General features: G+C 43.7%; 1 protein-coding gene across 5 annotated transcripts in view; it reads left to right on the top strand.

Annotated features, from left to right (window-relative positions):
* Positions 1–1,591: 1,591 nt before the first annotated feature.
* Positions 1,592–13,981, top strand: part of RhoGAP15B (RhoGAP_ARAP and RA_ARAPs domain-containing protein RhoGAP15B) — a 33,724-nt gene continuing 21,334 nt past the window's right edge. For 4 of the 5 annotated variants that reach the window (XM_070535613.1, XM_065430089.2, XM_065430090.2 and 1 more), the window contains exons 1-8: positions 1,592–2,005; positions 2,842–4,626; positions 6,294–6,355; positions 6,436–6,509; positions 8,138–8,466; positions 11,473–11,724; positions 11,872–11,949; positions 13,364–13,498. In XM_070535613.1, coding sequence (XP_070391714.1) covers positions 2,865–4,626; positions 6,294–6,355; positions 6,436–6,509; positions 8,138–8,466; positions 11,473–11,724; positions 11,872–11,949; positions 13,364–13,498 — 2,692 coding nt within the window. In that variant the 5' untranslated portion in view covers positions 1,592–2,005; positions 2,842–2,864. Of the gene's footprint in view, positions 2,006–2,222; positions 2,320–2,841; positions 4,627–6,293; positions 6,356–6,435; positions 6,510–8,137; positions 8,467–11,472; positions 11,725–11,871; positions 11,950–13,363; positions 13,499–13,981 lie in introns of all 5 variants that reach the window. The other variant, XM_065430088.2, reaches the window with a different exon arrangement.

The raw sequence follows: 13,981 nt of genomic DNA, 5'->3' as shown, positions 1-13,981 counted from the left end.
CCCCCCCACCCACAACTCGCCTCCCACACCCACCTTAATGTAAAAAAAAAAAAGAGAGATAACGTACCACCATGGGCAGGCGAAACGAGCACCTGCTCCTGTCCCCCAGCTCTATTCAATACACACTTCCCAGAGCCCCGCGTTTCCGACGTGATTTCGTGTCTTCACTGATACGCATGCAGCATATTGTACCACAGGACACCGTCCGAGCACACTGAAAGAAAGAGTCTACAAAGTCTTTCTTACCTCATTGAGCTTGCTCATGACACCTTTGACGTCGAATACTCACCATTCCCAAAGAAAGTGTGAAATGAGAGAGATACAGCGCCGCATCTCAATATGAATTTTAAGTCTTCCTTTTTTCTTTCTTCGACCTACTTCGGCGCATTTTTTTTATTTTTGTCTTATATACATGACTGACATATTTACTGCTATACAACACTATAGTTCAGCTTTGTTTCGTTTGCACTACTTGTAATGTATATTCAGTTCAGTATGCACGTGTAGTAGTTTGAATAAATAAATAAATGAAATCATAACATGTTTTCCCTCAGAATGGTTTATGGACCACGTATGTCTTTATTTGTAGAAACTGGAAAAAGAAATGAAGGCATCAGCTCTTAATTTATTTCAAATTCTTGCATTTTTACTAAGAAGAAGTCAGCTCACCTGCCCTCACAAAATTTTCGGCCAGCTTTACCGTTTGGAATGTACCAATCAGATCCAAGACGCGCAAGTGTGTTTTTCGCCAGGGATGTTTCTCGTAAAACGAAATAATAAAGAATACAACAGATTGCACGGTACCTTTGCTTTGTTGAGGGCGAAATTAGTGGCGGAAATGCACAAGCGCTGGACAGTGCAGCCTACTGCGTTGGGTATAAGTGGCTATGACATTGCGCCGCTGATCACGAGGGGACGAGTTCAGTTCCTGGCCACAGCAGCCGCGATACGAAGGGGGTAGAATGCAGGAACCCTTGTGTAATTAGATTTAGGTGCATGTTAAAGAGCTCCACGTTATAAAAATTAATCTGGAGCCCCCAACTATACGTCGTCTACCCGTGCATCATACCATCCGTGCTACGCGAACTGTAATTATTATTTGCTTTATCTTATTCTTTTGATTATATTTGGTGGGCGGATACACAGAAATAAATAAGCTAGGCATAAAAGTGCGAGGCCGGTCTCAGAGCAGGCTATATATATATATATATATATATATATATATATATATTTATATATATATATATATATATATATATATATATATATATATATATAAGCAAGTCCTTAGACGTTGAAAGATATTCTATGTTTTAACGTTTCCAAACTTCCTTAATAAAACCGATAAAGCTTCCATGATTTAAGCGGTCTAGTTGGTTGCTAGAACTTGTATTCATATTAGCAACCCAAAATTCAAGATTACACGCACCCAGGGAAAGAAATGAAGTAGACGGGACGAGCGCTTCATTTTTCACAGGACAGCTTCATTTTGGACGCGGCTCTCAGGCGCGCCAAAGCTATGCAGCCGGTCTGATTGGCGTTGTCAACGGCAGCTGAAAAGAAGGCGTGGTATACTTACGATCGCTTCCGCCCGATGGCGCCAGCGGCACAATAATATGTCCCCATGCTTGCGTGTTGCCCTGCCGCCCTGCCTACATACTTCAAACCTGCTGGTTTGTGTCTTGAGCTAAACAGCTGCACGCTCTCCTAATATATTCTCTGTGTATTGATTATCGTAGGCTGTCACGTGGAGTACATTCGACATGCTGTGACACCAGGTTACCAAAGAATACGCAACAACTCGGAGAAGACCTTGACAAAGTGCTGCTGGAAGCTTGGAATCGCCGGACATCCGTTGGCTGGCGCAGCAAATACACGATTGACTGGTCGAAGTCAGAAATTGTGAGCTTAATGCATGGCTAAAAGCATTCTTTAACGCTCGCGTATCATGTGGTACCGGCAAATATGAGCGCGGCTTTGACAACACGCTCCGTGCCCGAATGAGGTAAGCTGATGCTTTTATCATCTTTAGTCATCTCTCGTTACGTCAAATGCGCACGTTAAAGTATGCGTCCGTAGACGTGCCGCTCACTCCGAGCTTAATTGGCTGCTGTTACTGCCAGGCTGGCTTTCTATAGATGAGGCGATGCGGAATCTGTGCGCGTGAGTCATGGATGACACAAGTGATTGGCTCTCTAGCCTGAACTTCTCTTTCTCCCAAGCGCGAGACGGGACTGAGCAACAAGTGCACCGTGTTGTGCGAATCCTCAGCCTGGAGTATCGACGAGGGTTTTGAACGGCCGGCAGAAAGGTAGAAAGGTGCGTTTCATTCAGAAGTCGCACTTCGCAGATGACAATTTCAGGCCCTTTGTTTGTCGATCTATTTGAGCGCTGTTCCAGAGCAGGCGTGCTAGTGGCTCCGTGATTCATACCGGCCGACGCACTATGGCATGCATTTGACCTAAGCCGCTTCGTTCCCTATTAACATAACACTGGCGTGCAGGCCACCCCACGTGCATGACATGTCGCAGTTTCTCTCAGAAATGCGACGCATACTGCGCCGAAGCAGGTGGCCCAGCCAGTTGTTTGTTTTCGTTGCCTTGCTCGACGTGCTACGGGAAAGCCTGCTGTGTCGCTCGTGCGTAATTTCTCGTTCTGTCACGTAACAGATGAGGCCGACCCTCGATTTTTGTGCAAGTTTGTTCTACTTTTGTGTATTGTCATTTTCAATGGAGTACCACTTTTCGTTTTTATGGCAGGTGTTGCGTAGCAGCAGAAATGTAAGAACCCGAGTTGTTTTTAGTGATGTTCCTGTGAAAAAAATTTTAATTTGCTTTTCAGCTTGACATGAAAGCCACCGAGACATGAACAATCCTCCCCCGATCCTTCCAAGGAGGCCGCAACCACTTGCCCCCTCTAGCACAGATCAAGGCCTTTCTCCTCCAATTTCCCTTGACACCAAAGTCCCATGTCGCTCTCTTTCATTCAAAGCACCTAAAAAAGACATGGAATCGTCAGAGCCTTCCAGCTTGAGATATGTTCCAGATAGCTCCTTGTCAACGTCAGAAGTTGTGCTGGAGCCACCCTCAGCACAGCCTTGCTCATCTCACATCCAGAAGCCAATGGCACAACATTTCACAAACCCAATCTATTTGCTCATGGATGACAAGATGGAAGCTCCTGCCCGTGTGGAACAAGCACCTAGAGCAAACCGTGTGCCAGATGTCAGTGATACTGATTCTATAATGTTTCTGAAAAAGAACAGGCCAAAGCTTCAGCGCCAAAAGTGTGAGGAGGCTCCCAACTCACCACAGTTACCACCCTCACTTTTTCCTCACATTTATGAGGATGTACCTCAAGGAGTTCTGGAGAAAAACCGAAAGCTCATTGCCGACCAGGAGGCACGTGGACCAAGCACTGCTGAATCTCTACCTGAACGTTTGAGTGCCAAAGATGAAAGCTCAAGAACTCCACCAGGAACTCCACAGGGCTCTCCTCAGGAGTTTGTAAAGCCAGTACGTGATGTGAGTGTGTTTTGGAACCAGCCTCAGCTGTCACTTTCAGGTGTTTTCTACGAGTTTCCTGTCCATCGATCTCCTCCAAACAAGCAGGAGATCGTGTCACCAACCTACGACACGCCCCCTAGCCTCAGGAAGCAAATCTCATTGACTGACACTGAATATGAGGGTGTTGTGTTCAAAACGCCTCCGTCGTATGAAATTCCACCTCCGCCACTTCCTGTCACTTGTGACTCATCGATATCAAAGGAAAGCAAGCTCTTGGAGGAGGATGACCCTAAATCTCCAGTGACTGCGTGCACAGTGCAAGAAGACTCACTTTTATCTTCCTCAGCACACATGCTATACGAAGTACCCAAACCTTTCCCAAGGCCTTGCATTTCACCTCCTGAAAACACTTTCGTTTTCCCAGATTCATCCGAGCTCTACGACATCCCGCCACAAAGAGCAGCTTTTCCTTCGCTATCTGATTCACCCAGAGATTCGGATTTCATGGATGCTTTTGATGTTTTTTCATCAGATGACGTTGAATCTGAATATGTGCCATTAATAACTCCTCCGCCATCCTACCCACCTCCGCCACCTCCTGAACCAGAGCCCCCTGAAATACCCCCTAGGAATAACACTGCTATTGTGTTGCCTGGAGCAAAATGCCTCCTTGAACCCCAGGTCCCAATTCCAGCTGTTAGGACCTCACTTACAAAGCGGAACCAAGTTGACCAGCAGCCAGGATGCTCCACGCCTCTTTCAAACTCCGTAGGTGAAGGAAAGGCCAGCTCTCATATTAAAACGGCATCTACCTTTTATCGGGCTCTTCTCCCAAGCCAGCACCCTGCCCCAGTTTCCTTCAAGGCCGACTTTGAACAAAGCCCAACCCCATCCCTAAGAAGTGCTTCCTTGAATGCTTCCCCGAGTGTACCAGACTCCCCGCAATTTGAAAGCCCACTTGGACGCAGAGCTTTCACTGATATGGGTGATCGCTGTCCCTCTAGACAAGATACTACATCTGCGACAAGCGACTCCTCTTCACTGCAGTCCGAAGATTGTTGGACTACAGACAAGCTGGACTTCTCTGGATATGTTTACAAAGCTGGATCAAACCGCAAAGGTATGACATTGGCTTACTTACTTTGCACGCTCAAGTAAACTCCCACTAAATGTCTGAGTTAAGCTGTTGCTACAGCCTGTAGCTAATTGCCAATTTCAGCAGGTATTACTGTTGCTTGAAACTTTGGTTTAGTTTTACGGGCAGGGTAGTAACTTTAGAGCTCACTTTATTTTTCAAACCTTGAGCATTACTATAAACATCAAAATATTTATCAACATATACTTATCTCTCATAGTGCTTATTATGCAGTGTGGTGCTGTTCTGAAATATGTTGCTGTTGCAAGCATTTCTTTTCTTTTTTCTATCAGTTGCATCTAGGTTGTACAGTCAGGCCAGCATATAGTGAACACTGTAGTATTACAAAAACTGCATGACTGTTAGGATTTCTATTCAGGCAATCATAGATGTGTGCAGGGATTTCCATTAGGAGGGGACACCATCTTGCAGCACCCTTGCCCTTTCACTTGCCAAACTAGACTTTTTTTCAGCATTTCCCTGAAGACAACTGTGACAGGAATGTCTCGTGTGTTATGGAAACGAAACATGTTTTTTGATCAGACCTTACAGGAGGCTTTACCTTCACTGTGACCTAGCTTGCTATGAAAAAAGTAAAAAAATACCATGACTTGGGGGCAGAGGGGGCTGCTTAGTCTAGCCTCTCCACAAATACCTGACTCGAGCGCGCTTTCATGATACGATTCCCAACGGTGGAAATAAGATCCAATCGTAGCATCTGCTACAGCATTGCTTCCTGTATCGTATTCTGTTACAGGTAGTACAGACTCACTCAATCTGCCCCTCGCCCACCTTGCTTCCAAGATGACCGGACGGAGGGGGGCAATGGCCCCTCGCTGTCCGCATGCAGGCACTGACATCATGTCAGAAAAATTTGACTCAAACATTGTTCATGGTTAACTTTGCATGATACTTTGATGGCTCTTTCTTGGCATGAGCCCTATGCAAGTGATAGACCAAATTGTACAGTTAGAACTTGGAGGTTCAGCCTTCTTGTCATCGCTTGCAGAGTTGCAAAGATCTCTCAAATTTTTCCCTACCGTCATCTTCATGAACTGAGTTACTTTTGGCTGATATTTCTGCCTAAGTGCTTCACTGTCCAACACCTTCTCTTCTCAAATGTGGTGTACATTGTACTAGCATGGCAGGTTCTACGCAAGGTATGTTATCATTGAACACAGTGAGGAGGAAAGAACACAGTGAGGATACTAAAGATAACTGTATGAATTCAATTTGCACTGTGTACACAGGGCTCAATTTTATAGTATGTATCATTCGGGGAAACCCTTTGGCCATTACTGTTAACTCTAAATGCATCAGCCATGCTCACTGATGTTTAGTCAAGTTGCTTTATTCAAATTGTAGTGTTCAGGTTCAAATTGCTGTACACCTCGAGCAACTGGTCTGCTGCCAAGCCCTTGAAAACAAATGCTTGTGTTTGCTGGGCTGTCTAGAAACTCCAGTTTTAGCATAAATGGTGGAAAGACATGCTCACCCTTATGATTTACTATTTCATGGTCAGTATTATAACACTTCAATTAATGCAAATGGTCAGCTATAGTAAACAAATTTGAGTAGCTGACAGGCTTCTCACATGTAGGTTCTGTAGTGGCATGCTTCTTCAGGGGAGGTAATGCTTCTGTCTTTTTCAGGATTCCAAAAATGCTGGTGCACACTTAATGATGGCTGTTGGAGCTACTATGCGTCAGACAAGGTGTGATTTATGGTTTTTGACTTTCCGGCATTCTTAAGCAATAACCTGCCGCTTACTCTGCACCCTCATATTTTATCTAGGACACCATTCCATTGGGCGCTTTGGCACCTCAAGACATTGGGGGAGTTTTTGCTGTAGCTGGAAATGAACCGAGGTAGTGTTCTTGATTTCATAATTTCTTGGTGTGAATCTGTTCCAGTGTTGCAGTTTAATTTTTTTTCTTTTAGTTAATTGTTTATGCTTCAAACAGTGCTTAAACTTTTTTGCATTGATCATGATCTACGGCAGCAAATGGTTTCAAGAACCTAAGTTTATGATATTTATGACAGAAACTAAACATTATTTAGTTTCCAAATTTCCTCTCGGACTTAGGATTAAAATGAAGAAACAAAACTCATTTGTGAAAGCAAGAACTATGCAGTACCTAATTATAACATATGGGGTCTTAGGAACAGAACTCTATTATAGTCTAGACATTGTAAACACAATTAAGCACCTTTCTGTGCAAGTCAGTGATGCACCTACAGCATCCACTGCATAATTTGTAACTTGTTTAGAATTCCTCGCATATTGACCTATCATGAGTCATTACAGGCATTTCATCACATTTCATCAGCAGTGATAGTCGTCCCCTAGCAGACTTCTATGGCTCATTATGACATTCACTGAAATAGATTTCTGCGGACAGTGGTTTGCAATACATTTAAAATAGCAAGGTGGAGGGCAGTCCAGTTATATAAGACACTATGCAGTAGATGTACTTGTTGACAAAATTTGTGAACTTTGTTATGTTTTCTGTAACAACAACACATTTCGAGCAGAATGTAGTTTTCATCCTTTGCATGAAAACGTGAATCGGGCTGATTAGAGTTTTATTTGATGTGTCTAAAAGTCTGTACGGGGCAAGGGTCGAAAAGTGAGAGATGATGGACAGATGGTCTGCCTCATCCATCTTCATTTTTGCACTAACTTGACACGATAAGTTAAAAAAAATTAATTAAATTATAGTGTTTTACGTGCCAGAACCACTTTCTGATCATGAGGCACACCGTAGTGGGGGACTCCGGAAATTTGGACCACCTGGGGTTCTATAACGTGCACCTAAATCTAAGTACATAGGTGTTTTCGCATTTTTCGCCCCCTTTGAAATGCGGCCGCCATGGCCAGGATTCAGTCCCGCGACCTCATGCTTAGCAGCCCGACACTATAGCCACTAAGCAACCACGGCGGGTTACGATAAGTTTCTTGCACACTATCCCCTCTTGTACTCAACATATTGAAATAAAATTAAGACACTGTTTGGTTAGGCCAGCAGCTAAAGCACTGCCAAGTTCCATACCATCATCACCCTCAGCTGTTCATGTGTGTGATCTACATATTAAAAAAATTTTGCACACCAACAAACAGATGGCCAGACAAAAAAACATAACTTCCCGAAGTTGCTTTTGTTATTGTTTTCTACAATGTATAAGCTGAAAATATGTAAGAACGAAACTTCTCTTGCCTTACTCTTTGCGCTCACTTTTTCCCCTCCTCTATATGAGGGGAGGCAAATGGCCAAGGAAACCAGGAAACCAATTGTTGCCCCGACGAATACAAGTTCCTTTGTCGAAATGTGTGTTGAGGCATACACTTCCTTTGTTTGGCCACTGTTATTCTTGGAAAATATCTTGATATTTTAGAATACTGGCCAGTGTATGTACAATACTTTTTTTTTAAGGCATACATTTTGGTCAGTTAATGTTTAATGTCCTCTTGCCACTTGCTTGCCTTTGCGTTCAGCCCAGCTACGTCCACTGTGCCCAACCTGTGGTGCTTCGAGATCCAAGCGCTACAGTCACAGAACCGACCCCTCTTGCTGGGTGTGCCAACGTTGCCCGAGCGAAGGGAGTGGCTTGAGCGACTTGCACATCTGGTGGCTCCGCAGACAAGCAGTGGCCTAAGTGCGCGTCAGTTGCACGGGGAGCCCAAGCACGCCGGCCGGTTGCACCTCAAGGAAGGCACCACTGGCTTCTGGCAGACTGCAGGCGTCGTGCTTCGCGGGCGATCCCTCGGTGTGCACCTTCCAGGGAACGTGGAGCAGATTGACTTGCGCAAGGTCATGTCTGTAGGTAAGCCAAGCCGTGCCTGCGTTGAATAGGCTTGTGAGTAAGGTCCGAGGCAAGTACTCTGCGTGATGTTTTCACTGGCATCTTGACGTCACTTGTAACCTTTAAATTAAGTTGACTTGTGGGGTTTAATGTCACGAAGGGGCTCCACTGTGGGCTATGAGGGTATGGAAGGAAAAATATTGTCATCCACCCGAGTGTAGCACAAGGCTACAAAAGAAACCCATACAGATTTCTCCAAAAGAAAGCTTTGAAGTTGAAGAAAAATTCATCCTGGTCTGTGGATCATGCCCAGGACTTACGCCTTCCCATGCTGGTTGCTTTACTGTCTCAGTTAACCAGAAGGCTAGCTTTCCTTTGTAGCTCCAGCTACTCTCATTTGGATCCATATTCCATCGAGCTTCTTCCATTGGATGGTCCTTGTTCTATCGGGCATGGACAGATTTTCACAGAACTGATTTGCCATGGTTATGAAGTACACCGTAGTGAAGGGCTCCTGGTTCATTTTTGCCACCTGGTGTTCTTTAACTCTTTCCCTCCTATGGGGAAAGAAGTGTTAGGTTACGCCAAATTTTTTTTTTCCAAATGATCTACTCCACTCAATGTTTTACGTAATACACAAACAAAAAGCAGAATGAATGCACTTTTCATTCATAAAAGTCTTATTAACGAGGTGTATGCCATAAAAAAAGACAAATTGCTAGAATCAAGATTGGGGGATAAAATTGAACAGTTTGTAAAAACACGCTTGTCCCGAATAAAAGAAAGTGTAACAGAAATTATGAGATATAAAAAATGTATTGCCATCTAATAGACACTATCTCCGAAAAAATCTCCGAAAAAATCAAACATTTTCATTCAACAGGTATTCCAATACAAAAATTTAAGTGCAAGCACTACAGTTTGGTGTGTCTGGCTGCGGCCACCGGTGTTCCGGGCTGCCTTGCGTCGTCGTCGCTCTCAGAGTCAGTCTGACGAAAAAACAGCATCCTCAGAGTCGCTGCTGCTCGATCCATCGATAAAATAAGCCGCAGACGCAGTGGAATCGTGCGATCCTGCGATCTTTCGAAGTGCGTGCAACGCTCCCAGAGGCAGCCATTCTTGCTTTCTCCTTTGGCAATCGCGAAACTTCGGCATGCATTCAAAAATTAACTCCTGGCAGGGAAAAGGCGTACTGCTTAGAAAACAAAAATACAGTTCTCTTCCTTCTCGTTTTACGGTGCAGAGTATCCGTGAGTGGCAGGGAACCTCTCAAAAGCGGCGTTTTAAACCATCGATAGTGGGCGGCCATTTTTGCTTTCTACTTCGACAATTGCGAAACTTGGGAGCGCATTAAAAGATTACCATCTGGCTGGAAAAAAGCAAACTGCTTATAAATCAAAAAGATAGTTATCCTTTATGTCCCATAGTGCAGTGTGTCTGTGAGCGGCGCAGAAGGGTCTCAAAAGTGGCGTTTCAAGCCATCGTTAGGGGCCTAACGATGCCCAATAGGCGCGCTACAGAAAGAGTTATGGTGCACCCAAAGCTCAGTACACAAGTGTTTCGGCACTCTAGTGATCAGAATGTGGCTGGGAGTTGAATCTGTGACCTCAAGCTGAACAGCAGAATGGCATAGCCCCTGAGCCACCACAGTGAGTACTCGTAATCTTTTCTGTGGTATGTAGAACCATGTACTATTGGAATCAAGTGTGGATGGTGAAAGAGCCCAACTAGAAGGCCTCCTTTTCTACAAATAGAATAGTACGCCAACTAGAAACGCAACAGACAAGCATTGGCTTTCAGTAATCTTTGTTTCAGAAAATGCGACACGCTTCTTTAAGAACACAATTGCATGGCTTTCACATGAGGCAGCTGACTACAAGATAAGCACATATACATGACATTCAGAATTCGCCGCAGTTGAGACCACTGACCCAGTATCCTATTTTCACCTTGTCACCCTCAAACGAAGAGTAATGTGTAAGCATTCTATCAGTTGAACTGGTGAAGGAAGAATCGAAGTCACTAAGATTGGGTTTAGGGTGATACAGAAATTCAAAATTACTAGTTTGGATCATGACTGGCCATCTTGCATTTCTATTGTGTCGTAAATGATGTGAGTATGCCTCTGTCTCGTAATCATCTGGTGCGTGTGAAGGTCATGTGATTGCATTCGTACAAAGTATGTCACGTCTTACAAAGTAATGGTTGTTGAATGTCAGTGCTCACAGCTGTTTATTTCTCATCCGTGAATCTGTGGGCTGTTGAAACTTGATAATCAGTGATCCACAAGGTAATTTTGATGTTTGAAAAAAACCTTAACTGAAATCTAGATGTATTTGCATATCGGTGTTCTCCGTGTGCATGATTCAAACATAATTCATTGTCAAATACTGAATATGTTCTCTGTGGCTGGGCATGTTTAGATGCCTGCTGCACTGTAATGCCACATGATACTCTCAGGTAAGCACATATTGAAGAGGGTGCAAGATTGGGCTTGTTGGTAAAACATGCTTTAAAGCTTTGATTTACATCACAAGGATGCCAGAGGGAACAAAAAACAGAACACAGTGCTGAACAGCAGCGCTCTATTCTCTCTTCTGTCCCCTCTAATATCCTTGCACTGTTAATCAAAACTTTAAAACATATTAAAGGTGTATATTTCTTCTTGTTTAAATGTTGTTCCAGCCCAGTGATACCTTCATTGCAAAAAAAAGAGTTATATGACCCTTTTTTGGTGTCACGAACTCCATTTTCACACCATATGTCATTATTTGGTTTCTATGGTGTCATCTAGAATTGGTAGTACGGCTTACTTCCATCTATACAAAATTGACTAATTCGACCTGCTTTCCATTTTGACTGTTCTAAACTCACAGAAAGTGTCCAAGCACGTTAAACACTCCTCTTAATTTTAATATCTAAGAATTCCAACTTTAATATGATGGCAAGGATGGTCTTTGAAAGGAGGATTGAAAATAAGCTAAGAAATGTAAGCGCTTTATGTTGAGTGTATTTTATGTTCTTCAGGCAAGGTCACTGCTGACCAGACCTACTTGACCTATGGAGGGGCTCAGGAGCGAGGTCCTTCATTCCAAGTGAGAATCCCTGGAAGGGTACTTTACCTTCAGGCAGACCACCCAAAGCACACAGAGTCGTGGCTCGCATCTGTAACTGCAGCGTGGCAGACGCCTCTAGACGCACCCCTGTCTGAGCAATACGTCACTCCAGAAGGCATCCCTGTGGCAGTAGACCGCTGCATCAATTTCATCAGCACGCATGGTAGGTGCAGGTTTTTCTTACTGTCTGGAATCTTGCATTAATGTGGTGGTGCTGTCCATGGCAGGTCAGTTATCGCCAGACAACATTTATCTGCTGCATATTCTGGTTGGTGGAGTATGATCAAACATTATCTGGTCTACACTGCAGGCACCCTGCTGACTGGTATCTACCGGCTTGCTGGTTCAAGTGCCAAGATAAAGAAGCTAGTGGAACACATGTTGCAAAGTAAGTTGTTCATGGAGCATACCTATGTCTGTTTTGCTGCCTTCAGGTACGGTGTGCTTGGAGTGTATTTTTACTGGGATGCTGGCTTTGTACACCCCTATGAAGATACCCTTGATCACGGATAAACATATTCAAGGAATTAATATGTCCTTAAATATATATGCACTCCATGAATTCCTCAAAAACTAGTACAGAAGTGGCTAATGTCATAAAGATTTTAAAAATCTCACGGAGGTTTGCAAAGGTTTCAACACCCACACATCACAAACAGCGTACAGCTGCCAGTATTGCATCTTTTACTTAATTGCTCATTCATGATTGCATCGTACTTACACCCGTGGGCAAATTTCTATGGCAATGAAGAGAAAGCTATGACGGTGCAGCTTCTGCACATGTGATACTACGTAAAGTGTTTCAGCAGGGTTTGCCAGTGCTTTTGGTTTCCTGGAACAGATACTGAATCAGTGTAGTTTCCATGTGTGACGGTTTTGTATTTGAGCAAACGTAGAAGGGAAAAGCAGGAAAATTAATCAGTGGCAATTTAGTGGTAAAAGCTAGAGAAACACTTTAACTTTACGTCCCACCTCTTTGAGGTCCTGGAGCTGTGATCTAAACTGCGTTCACTGCATTGCAAAGTGTTGTTCAGGAGCTCACTCGACACGCATCCTGCCTCTTCAAGGAGTGAAATACAGCTGACAGTGGTCTAAAGCAGACCTCCGTCAGTTGCACTGTATGTATATGTACAATGTGTCCCACATAATTTCTGCCAAAATGTAAAAATATGCGAGTGGCACGTAACTGGAAAGAGCCAAGCTATCCATTTGACGTCGCTTGGAGCAAGTCAGACTATCATTTTGCCTGCTTATGTAATTAGTTATTACTAATTTATTAATGTCTCAAAGTTTGTAATCAGAGCAAAATAGTCAATCAGAAAATTGTAGGCCATCATAAAAAATTCCCAATCCATCTTTCTGTTGCTAAGTAAGTGCTACATAAAAGTTTTTTCCAAGCATTAAAGAAAGGGCCTGCATAAAACAAAAAGGTACCACAGGACCAATTGCATGACTAGTCGCATGACAATTTACATGTGCTTTTGTGGGCTTCTTTGAAACTTTGATTACAGCAGCTTCATGTAGCATAGCTCCCCACTTGTACCGAGTGCTTGCTCCCAATTTAAGAAATGAACATTTTTGTCATAAAATGTTCTTACTGTAATCAGCTTAAAATTTGGGGTTCATTACTGTTGCACCTCTCCATTTCTGGTTTCATTACATACCAAGCACGTCTGTAAAGGAGCATTGGTATGAATTTTTTAAGTAGGTGTGCTGTAGCTATGCAAGAAAAATCAGGGACATTTGTTGCATCCAGCTTTCAGCCCTTATCTGTGATCATTGCTTGCCTTGTTCTTATTCAGATCCTTGGGACCTGCACCTGACAACTGAGGAGTACTCGCCACACGACGTTTCCAATGCCTTGAAGCGCTACTTGAGGAGCTTCAAGGACTGCCTCCTGACAAGCTGTCTGTTCAGTAACTGGATTCAGTCAAGCAGTAAGTTTTCTCACCTTGTCTTGTGGATCTTCTCGCAACCTTAAAGGGACCCTAAACACATCTTTAACTAATCAGAGTGATATCGCTATTAAATTACATCACCTCATGAATCTTCTGCAGCAGATATTTTTCGAATTCTTCAAGCACAAACAAAGTTAGGTATAGTAGTTATGCAACCGATCAACAGCTTTCCTTCTCGTTTCGTTTCCACTAGTGCGCTGGAAGCTACACAGGGGAGATGCCAAGGAGGCACTAGGGAGCAATGCCCCATTGGCCCCGCCCAAAGGTTGAACACAAGACAGCTCTTTGTGGCACCCACAGTGGCCACAGTATCTACGCTATGTTTCTCATCTCCTAGGCCACGCGCAGCAGACGCTGCAAAGGGCAACTGTCACATTTAGACCAGCAGAGCAAAGATGAAATGGTTCTGCTGTCTTTTTGAGATCACCGACATATATATTTTTCATTTATTATTGCAATAGC

Source organism: Dermacentor albipictus, chromosome 3 (genome assembly GCF_038994185.2).
Source record: "Dermacentor albipictus isolate Rhodes 1998 colony chromosome 3, USDA_Dalb.pri_finalv2, whole genome shotgun sequence".
Taxonomy (NCBI): Eukaryota; Metazoa; Arthropoda; class Arachnida; order Ixodida; family Ixodidae; genus Dermacentor; species Dermacentor albipictus.
Note: the sequence above shows the minus strand (reverse complement) of the source record. Positions and strands in the feature narration are given on the sequence as shown.